The sequence below is a fragment of the Neomonachus schauinslandi genome, chromosome 5 (assembly GCF_002201575.2).
Source record: "Neomonachus schauinslandi chromosome 5, ASM220157v2, whole genome shotgun sequence".
Lineage (NCBI taxonomy): Eukaryota > Metazoa > Chordata > Mammalia > Carnivora > Phocidae > Neomonachus > Neomonachus schauinslandi.
Genome location: NC_058407.1, coordinates 83,489,673 through 83,505,717, shown reverse-complemented (window position 1 = coordinate 83,505,717; position 16,045 = coordinate 83,489,673). Strand labels below are relative to the sequence as shown.

At 39.2% G+C, this 16,045-nt stretch overlaps 1 protein-coding gene across 1 annotated transcript in view; it reads right to left on the bottom strand.

The window, feature by feature from the left end:
* ST8SIA1 (ST8 alpha-N-acetyl-neuraminide alpha-2,8-sialyltransferase 1) overlaps positions 1-16,045 on the bottom strand; it is a 143,363-nt gene that overhangs the window by 57,281 nt on the left and 70,037 nt on the right. Inside the window, exon 3 of the mRNA XM_021690711.1 lies at positions 628-737. Within this exon, the coding sequence (XP_021546386.1) occupies positions 628-737 (110 nt within the window). The remainder of the gene's footprint in view (positions 1-627; positions 738-16,045) is intronic.

Genomic DNA, 16,045 nt, shown 5'->3' with positions numbered 1-16,045 from the left:
GGTCAAAATCACCCAACAGAGCAGGTTGATGCCACTAGAGGTAGATGGTCTCTACCCCTGGCTGGATGCATCTTAGCGGTTTTTTACACACCCTTGCAGAAGCCTCCTGTGTTCCCCTTCAAGTGACATACATGTCACCACTCTGCTCAGTCCTTTAACCAAACTTCCTCGCTGCTCAAAAGTTCTGCCCCCACCTTCCTTCCAGTTGTCCCATCCGTACACAGATCAGATCTGTCTTCAAATCCCACTTGCTACTCACAAATGCTTTTGTGAAAAACAAAGATGAAAAGGGTGTAGAGTGAAATGAATAAATGAAAACGTTTATTTATAAACAATCTTTGAAGTTTTTATCACCCGACTATATAATCTAAAGCAAAATCTAAGTGTTTCTACTTTTGGGTCTCCCCAGGACGTCTGAGCCCTTCTTGGTTTTGTACTTTCTTGGGGCATGTTCCCTTGCTCCCTGGCCCTCTCCTACACTCACTTGTATATGAACTTGAAGGGAAGCTAAAGAGCAGTTACAACTGATTAATCACAAGTGACTAGCTTTGAAAGGCCCCAGGGCTTGTGGAAGGGGTAGGGAAAAGGAGAGAAGGCAGAGGCCGCGCTGTGGGTGCTCTCTCTTACCGCATGACAAAATTTGCTTCATCTATTTGACGGCCACAGCCACTCTTCTTCAGAATCCCACCATTTCCCACCACCGCGCATTTCTTCAAGGGCAGCTGGAATGGGGTTGCCTAGCAACAGAAAACAAGGCGGGTTTTCACTGCAGAGAACACACAACCGCTCACAAAATCATTGTTTACAGCAGACCCGTTGGAAGAATTTGATTGAAGACTGGGCAGACCAAAAGAGCATGGAAAAAGAAAGATGCCAAGAAGTCTGTAAGGAATAAACTATCCTGTTCCTTTGAAACTAAAAAAAAAATAATAAATAAATAATAAAAAAATTAATTCCCTGAAGTGTATTTAGTATTTAAATATAACATATTTTGAATCAAACTGACCATGTACATTGTAGAGAGTGGCTGCTAGGGAAAAGAGAAAAATCCATACTAAGCATAGGATTAGTTTTAAAGGCATTAAACTGGGAACAAGCTCAAATGGATTCTATCTCCCTATCTGAATGCAATTTCATTCATTCCTACAATCTGCAATTCACTCAACAAACAGTGGCTGAGTGTTGCCTATGCTGTTAGGGGTAAATACAAAAAGATACCAAAAGTCACAGGCCTCAGGACTCACAGTTTGGGATGTAGGGGGACTATGAACATAGAAACTTATCTAACAGACTCTAATGTAATGCTGAAATTGTTGTAGAAGATGTATGCTCTAAGTGCTGTGCAGAATCCCACACAGGAGGAAAAGGGCAAATTTCTGCCAAGCCAACTCAGGGAAAGCTTTCTCACTCGAGATGAATCTTAAAGGATGAACAGGATTTTGCCAGGCAGAGAAGCAGTATAAACAAAGGCATAAAGTATGCTGAAAGTAAATGCTGTGTTTATGAGAAAATGTACACTCTGGGTGGGTCTGTCTAGAACTTGGGAGGTGCTAAGGGGCAAGGGACTTGTGCAAACCAGACAGCATGTGACTTTCTTTCTGCAAACATTGAACTGAACTGCAAAGAAAATGTCCAGTGTACCTGAGTGTTCCCTGAAGTGCTATTTATAGTACCAGGGACTGTCAAAACCTAGCAATAGCCCCTGGAAGTGAAATGCGTCATTCAGTGTCTTTTAGCTGGGTCAGCAAGAACCACGAAGTACAGAATCTCCTGCTTGCTGAAACAATACTTATTGGTTGCAGTTCTTTGGAGGAAGAACTTACATCTATAGAACTGGTACATAAAATAACCATTCTGATATTAAGTAGGCCATTCTGCATGAATTTGAAGCAAATATGGATTATACCAGAAGAATAAATGAAATACATGAATATATACTCTAAGAGCTTCACATAGGCCCAAAGTAATTAAACCAGAAAATAAAATTCCAAGAGTCTGTGTGATCACTAGGAGCTGAGGTCGGCACTTAATGCAGCACAAGAAAAAATTTTACTTCCTCTATTTCTAGTATGTGAAAGGAACAGCCAGTGCTATGAAAATATAGTTGATAAAGATACAGTACTTAAATGGTAAAGTCTAAGCATTTGCCCACAGACAATTAAGAATTCCCTGCATGACTGCAACAGAGAACAGTCTAGTGAACTCCAGAGAGGGATACAGAGAAGAAAGACAGGCAAAGGCCAGCACTCTAACATGTCCAGATTGATCCAGGGTTATATGTGGCATTTTCCTCAGTCAGTCCTAAGGAGGGTTTAAAGTCAACATTAGAAATACATTGGTTAGATCTACCGAAACAAGGCAGAGGATCATAGGAGAAGAGAGGAAAAAATGAAACAAGATGAAATCAGAGAAGGAGTCAAACCATAAGAGATTCTTAATCTTAGGAAAAAACTGAGGGTTGCTGGAGGGGAAAGGGGTGGTGGGATGTGGGAACAGGGTGATGGACATTGGGGAGGGTATGTGTTATAATGAGCACTGGGTATTATATAAGACTGGTGAATCACAGACCTGTACCCCTGAAACATAATACATTATATATTAATTCATTGAATTTAAATTAAAAAAGAAAATATATTTATATATAAAAAAATAAAAGTGCAAAAAAAAAGAAATACATTGGTTAGATCTATGTTAGATGTAGATTTAAGTTTATATGCTCAAATTAGCTATTCATTTATTCCACAAGTATTTACTGAGTGCCTACTATGTTCCAGGCACTGTTCTGGGTGACAGGGACATATGTAATAATCCCTGTTCCTATGGAGCTTACATTCTCATGAGTAAAGACAAAAGAGTGGAATGAACAGTATGTCAGATGGCGATATGGGCTGTGGGGAGAAACAAATCACTGGCATGAAACAATCAGGAAATGGCTTTTGAAGAACTGCAATTCAAATAGGGTGGCTGGGGAAGACCTCAAAGGAGACATGCGAGCAAATCCTTTTGAAAATGAGGTGGTGGGCATTATGGACATCCAGGGGGAACTGCTGTTGCTGACCTTGAGGAAGGAACATTCATGGGGTACAAAAGGAAGAGCAAAGACCCCATTGTGTCTGGAGATGAGTAAGCAGGGGATTGACAAGTAGAAGAAAAAATCAGAGTTAACTGGTGGAGAGACCGGAGAACAAATTCTGTAGGGCCTTGAAGGGTATGATAAGGACTTTGGGTTTTGTTCCAAGGTGAACATCAAGTCAAGGTAGGGAGAGCAAAGGAGTGACGTTATGCCATATTTTGGAACAACCACTCTGTCTCTGTGTGAACAGGCTACAAGATGCCATGGGTGGAAAGAAAGGAACCAGTCAGGAGTCTCCTGTAACAGTGGACTAGAGATTCTGGTGGCTTGGATGAGGGTAATGGCAGTGGGGATGGTGAGAAGTGAGCAGATTCTGGAGATATTTTGAAGGAAAAGCTGATAGGATTTGCTGATGTAATGGAAATAGAGTAAGAGAAAAAAGAGGAATTTCAGAATGATGCCAAGGGTTTTGGCTAAAACAGCTGTAAAGATGGACCTGCCATTTACTGAGGTATAGATTACAGAGGAGCAGGTTTTGGGGAAAATGCTTGGGAGTTCAATTTTAAATATGTCATGTGTGACATCTCCTTTAGACATTTAAATGGCAGTGTCAAGGAGGCAACTGAAATATGAGAATACATCCAGGGAACTGGTCTTTCCTGGAGAAAGCTGGGAGTGATCAGCATACAGTAGAGAACTAAAGTTAGGAGACTAGATGGTGAATGGGTGTAGACGGAAAAGAGAAGAGGTCAAAGACCTGAATCCTGGGACACTCCAACAAGAAGTCAGGACACTAAGGAGACTAAGGAGTGGCCAATAAAATGGCAGAAAAAAAAAAACAACAGGAAAGTGTGGTGTCTGGGAAGACAAGTTAAAAAAAAAAGGTTTCTCAAAAAAGAAGGGGGACAATGGTAGCAAATGCAATAGATTTGCAATAATAAATAGATTAATAAATAAAGTAAATAATAGCTAAAAATTGCCCCCTGGATTTAACAACGTGAAGGTCACTTGGTAACTTAACAAGGATAGATTTGGTTCACAGTGTAGACAGAAGCCTGATCTGAGTGGCGCCTGAGTGGCTCAGTCGTTAAGCATCTGCCTTTGGCTCAGGTCATGATCCCAGGGTCCTAGGATCGAGCCCCACATCAGGCTCCCTGCTCAGTGGGAAGCCTGCTTCTTGCTCTCCCGCTCCCCCTGTTTGTGTTCCCTCTCTCGTTGTGTCTCTGTCAAATAAATAAATAAAATCTTAAAAAAAAAAAAAAAAGAAGAAGTCTGATCTGAGCTCAGTGAGTTATACATGTTTATTTGCATATCTATTTGTATATAGTTATTTTAAGAGTGTGGGCTCATTCATGCTCAACTAATATTTAGTTTGCCGTGGGGCACCTGGGTGGCTCAGTCAGCTAAGCATAGGACTCTTGATATCATCTCAGGTCACGATCTCAGGGTTGTGAGATCAAGCCCTGCACTGGCCTCTGTGCTGGGCGTGGAGCCTGCTTGGGATTCTCCCTCTCTCTCTACCTCCCCCCCCAAATAATAAAATAATAATAATAATTAATAGTAACAACAACAATAATAATAATATTTAGTTTGCCTTGTAAAAGCCAACTTAAACCCTCCCTCACTGTTGTCAGAGTTCTTGAGGGGTGCCTGGGTAGCTCAGTTGGTTAAGCATCCAACTCTTGGTTTCGGCTCAGGTCATGATTCTAAAATCATTGAGATTGAGCCCCGTGTTGGGCTCCATGTTTAGCAGGGAGTCTACTTGAGAATTCTCTCCCTCTTCCTGTGCCCCTCCCCCACTAAAATAAATAAATCTAAAAAAAAGAGAAAAGAAAAAAAAGAGTTCTTGAACCAGACTGACTAGCAACCCCAGGCTTCCAGGCAAGAATCTGGGCACAGAAGCAGCATATCTGAGAAAGGGCAGAAGTAGCAGCAGCAACATAAAGCCAGGTGTCTCCACGGGTGCTGGGGTGGCTTGGTCGGTTGGCCAACGGGCTCTTGATTTTGGCCCAGGTCATGATCTCAGGTTGTGGAATCAAGCCCAGTGTCAGGCTCTGTGCTCAGCAGGGAATCTGCTTGAGATTTTCTCCCTCCCCATCTCCTTCTGCCCCTGCCTCCACTCATGCGCAGTCTCTCCCTATATATAAGAAATAAACAAATATTTAACAACAACAAAAAAAGCTAGGTGCCTCCTACCTCCTAACTTCCAGGTTGTAGGACTGTGGGACTATAGGGCAGGCTGTCCAACCCCTCAGTGTTCCATTTCTTGTCTCTAAAGAGGGCTAATATCACAGGATTATATGAGATGTTGTACATACATCTCCTTGAGCTCCTGGTACGGTGTTCCTTCCCTTCTTCTTTCTTCCTTCCCTTCTTCTTTCTTCCTTCCCTTCTTCTTTCATCCCTTTCCTCCTTCTAGCACAGTTTACTGACTTGTTCAAGCCACAAAATACTGAGATTCCAGGGGTTTGGGGAAACATGATAATAGAGTGATTTGTCTAACTCTACCTTAACAATTGTAAAATGTAACTATTATATTCATATACTATAAAAAATTTTTTTTTAAAAGCTCTTGAACTAAAGGCCAGGGATGGGGGGAGCCATTTCTTTTTTTCTGTTAATATTTGCTTGCTACTTCTCCATTTGGTCAACTGCTGGCCCTCACACAAGCAATTTCATTTCAATAAATATTTCTCAAGTGCCTACATACACACTCTTCTGGGCACAATAACAGCTCACCAAAGCTTTACAGAGAGGAAAAACTTAACTGAGAAAACACTGTGGAATTTTAACTAATTGATATAATACTGTCATTGTGCTATTTTAAATACAGAATATCTCAGCTTGGCAATTATCAGTGCCTACCAGAATATGTGAATGCAATGTTCTCCTTCTGGGGTACAGTACCTAGAAAGAACTTTTGGTCATCTGTTTCCACATGAATATTCCTATTTTGGCAAAGACTATTTTTTTATTAAGGCATTGCATCCTTTCTTTTCAAATGTATCTCCTTGTATCCCTGCCAGAAAATGTCTACTGGGTCTGAGAATATAGTATACTATAAAACTCCTCCTGCTAACCTTAAAAAATACTACTCTATGTCCATCAGTATATGAATGGATAAAGAAGTCATGGTATACACACACACACACACACACACACACATACCTACACATACACACACAACATAATATTACTCAGCCATTAAAAAAAAAAGAATAACATCTTGTCATTTGTGACATGGATGGACCTAAAGGGTATTATGCTAAGTGAAAATAAGTTAGACAGAGAAAGACAAATACCATATGATTTCATTTATACGTGGAATCTAAAAAACAAAACAAATGAATAAAGAAACAAAAAGCAAAAACAGATCCATAAATACAGAGAACAAATTGATGGTTGCCAGAGGGAAGGAAGCTGGGAGAATAAGCAAAATGGGTAAAGGGGATTGGGAGATACAGGCTCCCAGTAATGGAATGATCAAGTTATGGGAATAAAAGGTACAAGATAGGGAATATAATCAATGGTATTGTAATAGCATTATATAGGGACAGACAGATGGTAGCTACACTTGTGGTGAGCATATAGCATAATGGATGGATTTGTGGAATCACTATGTTATATACCTAAAACTAATGTAACACTGTGTGTCAACCGCACTTCAATTAAAAAAAAACAAACAACAAAAAAATATTCTCTAAATGAAAGAATGAATTAGGCAGATCAACCATATGGATGAGCTCAAAATATTGCTGGACCACTAATTCACCTGATGGATCTTTGTCCAAATTTTTTTGCCTATCACTGCCCCATCTATTAATGGCCATCTTCTTAATGACTATATTATATTAACCATCTGGAATTCATATTCTGGATTGCCAGTCCCCTCAAACTCTCAGTGCCTCACAGGAAGTCAGGCATGATAATAACTATCCCATCTGTCTTCCAGTATGATTATGAGAATTAAAATAAGGTGAGGCATTGAACATCATCAGAAACTCTGAAATCCTATATATGGCATTAGCACATTAGTATATACTAAAAAATTTAATTCTCTAGGAAAAAATGTATCTGTATATTGTTAGAGTACTATAATACGTAGTTTATCTTTGGGTGGGATACTTTCAACTTCAAAGAATTATATTGGTCTTGAACAAAATATTTTTTATCATTGGCCTTTGAGGATATATCAACTACTTCTATGAATCAATGAATTTAATGATTTTTTTTAAAGATTTTATTTATTTATTTGAGAGAGAGCATAAGAGGGAGGAGGGTCAGAGGGAGAAGCAGATTCCCTGCCGAGCAGGGAGCCCGATGCGGGACTCAATCCCAGGACTTGGGGATCACGACCTGAGCCTAAGGCAGTCGCTTAACCAACTTGAGCCAGCCAGGCACCCGAATTTAATGAATTTTTAAATGTACATTTTTTTGTGTGAATCATTGCAAGGAGCCTATCTTTTCTGCTCAACACTCTATACCCCAAGTAAGCACAGAGCAGATAATCGACTCTTTGTTTAATATGTTAATTATTTAATCAGATTTTTGTTGAACATCTAATCTGTTTTCACCAGTACCTTACCTGAAGTGGAATTTTTTTTTTTTAAGATTTTATTTATTTATGTGACAGAGAGAGAGACAGTGAGAGCAGGAACACAAGCATGGAGAGTGGGAGAGGGAGAAGCAGGCTTCCCACCGAACAGGGAGCCTGATGTGGGGCTCATGATCAAGCAGACACTTAACGACTGAGCCACCCAGGCACCCCTAAAGTGGAATTTTCTTAGTGTCACAATGGATATATAATTTAATCTCCAAACTTCAAGAACAGATATGAGCCCTGCCACTCTCTAAATAAGAGCCAATGAATAAAGCCATCGCCAATTTTGTTTTTTGAGTTATCCCTTATCCTTATCATGGCCCATGGCCTACATTGCTTGGGTCTCTTCTTAAATAGCCTGATGTCCAACTTACCTTTTCACTCAACAACTATTTGTTGAGCACCTCTGATGGACCAGAAGCTGCTGTGTATACTGAGAATATGCTGGTGAACAAAATAGACATGTACCCCATTCATGGAGCTAACATGTTAACAGGAAAAACAGAATTTAATAAATATAATAGGAAAGTAGAGAGTGCTATAGTTATAGGACATCTTTATGAGGAAGTGACCCTGAGACCTGAGATCTCAAGTTTTTAGGCATAAGAAAAGTAGTTGAGATTTCTGGTCTATCAAATAATCTTAAGAAAGTTGAAAGGAAAAAAGGACAAAAATTAGGGTCTTTAATGTTTTATGGCATAAATGAAGGTGAAGAGACTTATTACAGGCTAGAAGACATTTTCAGAAGCAAATTACAAATACCACCTGATAAATTATTCCTGGCTTACAATATGACTTCTGGAAGAATGCTATTAAAATCTGAAGAATTTAAGCCATGTTTTTTGTGCCTTATGTAAATAGCTCTAGAGCATCCCAGAATGGTTTTTTGATTAAGTGAATGAAGCATTATTTACCAAAGTCATTTCCAAAGCAAGATGCCTCACTTCTTCCTCTTCATGTGCAATCACACAAGACAACAAAGCACTAAGGGCCAGTGACTTCAATTACTAACATGAGGACACTCTGTGCCTACTCATCTTCTATCCCATAGACATAACTAGATGTCCTGAATGATAATTACACTATCTCTACGAGGAAGTGAGTTAACCACCGTCAGTCACTAACCCTTTTAGAGTCTGAGCTTGTCCTGCAGGAAGGGGAGGAGGCACATGGAGAAAAGAAAAACTGTCAACCACTTAGCAGATAGAGAACTGGATTAAACAATGCTGCAGTAACTATTTTTACAGGAATACACAACACTTTAGTAAAAACACCTCTGATACAAATTAATTTACAATAGTCTTTGAGGCATGTCTACAATGTAAAAAATTAGCATCATGCATTGATGTGAAATAAAAATTGAAGAATAAAAAATGTTCTATAGAACCACTATAGGGCAAAACCAGATATTGGGGGCAGGCTATAATGTCCCTACATCCAAGTTATGAAAAAAAAACTAACCTTATATCTAGGCTTCTACTAGGAGTACCAGGAAGCCAAAAAGTTTAAAATCCCAGAGGTGACCCACTTGGATTCTGTGAAAATGAGTAAAGGAAAACCTCATTCAAAATGGAGTTGAGAAGTCCTGAAGAAGGAGCTCTCAACCCTGTATCACTACTTGCAACATACTTTACCTACCTGGGCAGGAGGAAGCTTATTTTCCTACCCCAGCAGGAGGAAAAAGAAGATTTTGTCCTAGCCCAGCAACGGCCCAGACAATGAGAAGTTACCACAAACCTGAACTCTTGCTTTCCTCCAATGAACTTTCATTCAGAACCACCCCTCTCAACTCCTTCCTTTCCTCTCTAAAAGCAAACCCCCCTCTCCTTTGTTCTCCAGACTTGTCTACGGTTTATTACAGTTTGCATGTCCCAAATTGCAAGTGCTCTGCTATTCCTATATAAACTCATTTTCCTGGTAAAATAACTGGCTACTTTATTTTTAAGGTTGACAATTCTATCCATAGTGGAGCTTGGCCAGAAACAATCTAGGCTCTGAACAAACAAGAGGAGGCTCTGCAGTGCCCAGACACGAGAACTGAGTAATAGATTGAATCAGATTAAGCAAACTAATGGCCAATGAAATATCTTTAATTTCAAGAACTTATCTAAGCAACAAAGTAGTATTTTTAAATACTCTCTTGCTTTTGAAGACGGCAACAAAATAGTCCACTGTTTTAAACTTAAGATATCTCAGATATATCAGATAAAAAAGATAAACTCAGTGTTAATGACAACAATCATACCTCGCACTGCTTCAGTGTAAGTTTCCAGATGCACCAAATAACTTTTGCATCTACCTTGCTCTAGATTCTTCTTTCTCTAGCCTCCTTCTACCACTTCTGTTCCTGTTTCACCTGTAACCTACATTCCTTGCTTGGTTGTTTTCATATTGGGGGGTGAGAGGAGAAGAAAGGGAGAATGCCATAAATATTTCTAAATAAATATTATTTTATAACTAAAAAAATAAGTGAAGCTATCAAGCTAAATTTTCCTTATTTTGTTACACACGGAACTTTATGCTGATACTCTTTTAGCTAAAAAAGTTGGACTTTTATTTTCACGCTTCACAACTCAAAGGAAAACTCTTTGTTTGTTTGTTTCGCCCGACTACCCCCTCCAAACACTTCTCTTTGATAGGAAAGGGAACAAGTCTTCCATGTCATGCAGTTGTGTTTTAAAGCTAGAAAAATTACCAGACCACTCAGTATTCAGAACACTACCAAGTGCCATTATTAAGAAGAGGAATCACTATCAATGTTAGATGTGGGTCTCAAATCTTAACAGAAAAGCAGAGCTTTTGATTTGCAACCCTTGAAGTGGCTTGAAAGGCTGTCGCTATATGCCAGCGACTATTACTCATTATGTCAAAACATATGCTTGCCCTTATTGATGAAAATCTCAGGTTTTTGTCCATAGGAATATGAACTTGTACTTCTAATTATAGTCCAACCCATTCATTTCTATGTACCCTTACCCACATATCCACATGGACTCCCACACATAATTATGCTTCACCCACACACGTAATTTAATTTCTCACCCATATGTTAATTATATCCTCGACTGAGGCATCTAAATACACTCCCTGTCTTACGTCTAATTACAGCCCCCCTCTTATGAATGTAATTACACCATTCAGCCACCCATCTAATTATGCCCTCCTTGACATATTTAATTGCACTGTCCGCTCAAGGACCTAACTACATTCTAACCAGTGCATCAATTAAGCCCCCAACCTTCCAACAATATTCTTCAGATGCACATCTCTTTATCTCTGTACCCCACTTTATTATTTCAACTAAGGACTGACAACTTCCCCCAAGCAAATTCCTAGTAAGTATGGCATCCAGCTAACAGGCAAAATAATGACAAGATGCAGCTGAATCAAAAGCAGCTTTGGTCCTTTCTGGTAAATAAGCAAATATGTATTTGCTTTTTCAGTCATTTAACTAGCCCCTTGGAAATCCAAATTGAAATTTCTGCTGTTTTCTTACTTTGCATGTGTAAGCATTTTTATGATGAAAATATCTAGTAATTAGTTAATTTATTTCAGAGACTAATGCTTCTCAGTATAGATACTTAATTATTGAACCCTTAAAAAACATTCCCCAAAACTTTTCCTGGGGATATATAAGTACTAATTATAGAATATTTGCACATCCATACCATTCAAAGACCTTTCATTGTCCTTCAATTACATGAAAGTGAATTTCCAGAAAGCTGATGCTAAGATTTGTATTCCCCATTCCACTAATAAAATGGTGATTTAAAAAAGATAAACTCAGTGTTAATATTCTTTCTACACAGGATGCATCTCTGGAAATTGAATAATGTGATATATTTATGTGTTGGGTACTATTTCTCCATTAAAATGTTTGATTCAATCCATTATAAAAAATAATACATAAGCATTCCAAGGAGTATTACGTATTTTTCACATATAATCTATAGTTGGGACACAACCCCTAGAAGCCAAATATTACATCAGTTCATGGGACCATTAAGCAGATTCATTAAATGTTTCATAATCAATTCCCAGTTAACTGAAATTTGTTACTGACATTGTTTCTGACCCATGAATGCCAAGGCAGCAAGGAAGGCCCATACCTCTACTTTAGGCCAGAGGTTGGCCGCAGTTCGCAAACAGGGGAGATTTTTCATGGTGGAAAGGAAAGGACTATGAAGGGTATGCACAACATTTCAAAGGTAGCCTCCAGTGATTCTTAGTAGTAGAGCACAAAGTGGCGGCGGCGGCAGCAGCAGGAACCTAGTTCATGCCATTCATTGCTAGACTGCATTCTCAACTCCTGAGAATCTTACTCTGCAAATACAGTACATCTTCCTATTGAGAAGCATTGCCCTCAAGCCCTGCCTGACCATATCTGAGTCCTGACCTAACGTTTCTTCTATGACCACTGGTGACTTATCTAACCTCAGTGCCTTAGTGTTCTCATTTGTACCCACCTCAGACAGTTGTGAGGATTAAATGAGTTCCACCTGGCACTAAGTAAGTGATCAATACTGTTACCTTATTTTTAACGGACCGATATTTTCTCAGGAACACGGCCTAGAAATCTTGGGAGTCATTTTCTCTCAGTATCACCCTATCACCTACCTCTGCAGAGGTTCTTCTACTCTCCTCTTTCCATCTTCATTGCAAATTTTTTTTTAAAGATTTATTTTATTTGAGAGAGAGACTGAGAGAGAGCATGTGCACATGGGGGCAGGGGCAGACTCCCTACTGAGGGCAGAGCCCGAGGCAGGGCTCAATCCCATGACCCATGAGATCATGACCCATGAGAGCATGACCTGAGCCAAAACCAAGAGTCAGAAGCCTAACCCACTGAGCCACCCTGGAGCCTCACCTCATTGCAAAAATTTTGTCATGGCTTACTACTATTGTCGGATTCTAGTTCTTGTCCACCATCTATCCTTCACTCTCATGTACTAGTTTTTCTTCCAAAACAAAAGTGATGCACATGTCCAAACACATAAAATTATGCACATTCAATATGCACAGTTCTTTCTATATTGCTTATCCCTCAATAAATCTTTAAATAAACAAAATCTAGTGCAAGTCACTCCCCTACAAAGAATGTACAAAATGTACCATTTTTGCCCCACCATCCATAGACAAAAACATTTGAGATCTTCATTGAGGCACTCAGAACCCAACACCCCAAACTCCTTGTTCTTTCTTGTTTCACACCACATCACCTAGACTCACACTCCATATTCCCTCCACACCATTTTATTTACTGTGCTTCTCCTCCAAAACAGCCTGAATTTCTTGTCTCCCTACATTTGTTGAGGCTGCTACAATGCCTGCTCCCCTACCTCCCCTCACTCTCCCTACCCTATTATCTACCTACCAAGTCATTTTTCACCCTTAAGAACCATGAAGTGTCTGCAGGTATTATGTCCAATAAGATCCTCTACAAGTTCAAGGGTTGCTCAAAAACTGAAACAGATCAGAGGAACATAAGAATTCATTTATGCTCAATGAGTCATGAGAATTATGTGTTAAAGCTGTGCACAGCAGCTTGTAAATATATGTGAAATTGAATCAAATCATTTCTTCAGTACTTCAGAGACTTTCAAACTTATTATTGTTGATGTTCTTTTGTTTCACAATGGAAGTCTTCTGTTGTTTTTCAAATAAGATTTTATGCAGAAAATCTCCATTAAAAAACAAAAATAGAAAAACAAACGAGAAGATGCTGTTTGAGGTGCAGGTGGGCACCTCTCTTGGTGCCTCTTATTTCTGAAAGTGACACTTAGACACCCCAAGGAAATTGATGGTACAGAAAACTACTAATCTAATCAAACTCCCCCCCCCTCAACCTGGAAATCAAGAACTACAAATATCAAGCACATTTCAGTTAAAGATATTTGGCAGGTATTTATTGGGTTCCAAACAAACATATACTAGGCCTTTTATGAAGTACTGGGGCAAAACCCCTGACCTCCAGCTTAATGTTTGTTGCACTAAAATGTGGAGTGAATTAAGACATCTATTTCGTTTTCAACCATAAAGAGTGTGCAATTACTCAGTAATGCAGCAGACTATTAAACTGTTAATCCAATTTAACTGACTGAGCACCTTAACAACAGTACCAGGATCAACTGCTGGATAATTAACTATTAAATTATTAATTTCTTAAAAAAGCAAACCTAGTATTGTCTCATATATAACTATTCCATGACAAAATGAAGAAATCAAGCAGCGAATATTTTCTTTGAGAATAACTGGCTCCTTCTGCTTTCTCCCCACCCCACCCCCCTTTATAAAAAAGTATCTGTCGGGGCACCTGGGTGGCTCAGTCGGTTAAGTGACTAACTCTTGATTTATGCACAGGTCATGATCTCAGGGTGGTAAGATGAAGCCTGCATTCGGCTCTCTCTCTGCCCCTTCCCTCATCCCTGCCCATGTGTGCACTCTGTCTCTGTCTCCCTCAAAAACAAAAAGTATCTGTCATTCTTCCTTGTGAGAAAAAGGAAAAGAAGTTGTTCCTAGAGCATTCCTCTCTTCCCTGCATCGCTCCCTCAATCATCTCCCAGGGCTTGCACATATAAGCCTCGAATCAGCTGAATTTTATAGTCTCTAAATTTTCCACTCACACTCTTATCTCTGCTTATTTTACCCTATTTGCTTGAGTCATCTTTTCCCCTTTTTTTATCATGTGGCCCACATATAACAGAATCACCCTAAAATGCGTAGAAAAGATACATATTCTTGGTCCCACTTCAGCTCTGGGTAGAGTTGGAGAAGCTGAAGTTCCCCTACACAATTCATGTGAACAATGAAGTCTGTAACCCACCACCTCTCAAATACAACTTAATGTCTTCCTTCTCCAGAACTTTCCCTGACCAACCTTATCTTCAGGGATCAGCATCCACAATCCTACCCACTGTCACAAAAAGAACCCTACAGCAATGTCACTCCCTTTAACTGACACTCTAGACCCTTAGCATTTAGTACTATCTGCTACCCATTTTATGTATACACTCATCCCCCACAAGTGGAGAATAAGTTGCTCAAAGGTATAAATCATGTCTTGTAAATCTTAACCTCTGACATTAGATAGTGGCCATAGTAAGTACAAAGATGTTTTGATTAATTGATTGATTGATCCAGAAATGCCAGGAATATAAGCAAATGAAGCAAATCTGTTAGCAATTTCAGACCACTGGTGTAAAGGTTAAGGATACACATCTGAGCTAACACAGTCTAGCACACAGGAGTTCCAAAATCAAATGCCTACAGAATCCAGGCAAGGAGCATAAGAGAAGTTGATGGAAGGCAATAGGGAATGCTAAGGACTGTGGTAAACAAAGGATACATGACAAAACCAAAAAGATCAGGAACTCCTCAGACCCTGTTGATGAGCATAGGACCCAGTGCTGCCAGATATTCTAATTTTTTATCCAAGTGCTACAAAATTCTATGTGAAATCTCCTAGTTTTTAATGTTGGCAATATATTTTAAATAATTTTTTTAATTGAAAAGGCTGAATAAAATACATTTGAGAGCCACACTTGGCTTGCTTGTAGCCAGTTTGCATTTTAAACTCTAGAACTCAGGCAGGGTCTTAGGCATCTTATATTTATTCAGGATGGGAGGTTAAAGAGAAGTATAAATCTTATTCAGAAAAATATATGTTTTAAGAAACTTTTAGCCAAAGATGGGGAAAGATTCTCTTCTTGCCAGGCCCAAATGAAATAATAGGTCTTTTTTTAAGGCAGTTTGTGAAAATTCATGATTCTAAGACACAGAAGACAGACCACAGGATTTTTGAAGTCTCCCTAATCTCAGTTCAAAATAACATTAAGAGATAGTCAGATATTACCCACAGTGATTTCTCAGCCCTCGATGACTGAGACCTCTCATCCTAAACAGTTGTTTGTTACTTTCTAACCAAAATGGGATCATCTTACTCATACTGTTTAACATGATATTATGGACATCTTTCCATCATTATTTTAATACCAGTGTACTATTTCACTGGATAGGTGATTCAAAATTTAACCAATTCCTTACTGTGTATATTTTAGGTTGTTCCCAATTTGTCACTATGTTAAACAATGCTGCTATAAACATCTTTGAATTGTGGCAAATCCAGGAAGGTGAATAGGGAAGGAAGGACCAACCCACTCTATTTTTCTCTTTGGACAAAAATAAAGCTTGCTTAATTTTATTAAAGCACTGTGCAAGAGCCTCTTCAAGACCACCTCTCTGGCGCGTGGGTAGCTCAGTCAGTTAAGCATCTGCCTTTGGCTCAGGTTATGATCCCAGAATCCTGGTATTGAGTCCTACATCGGGCTCCCTGCTTAGTGGGGAGTCTGCTTCTCCTTCTGACCCTCCCCCGC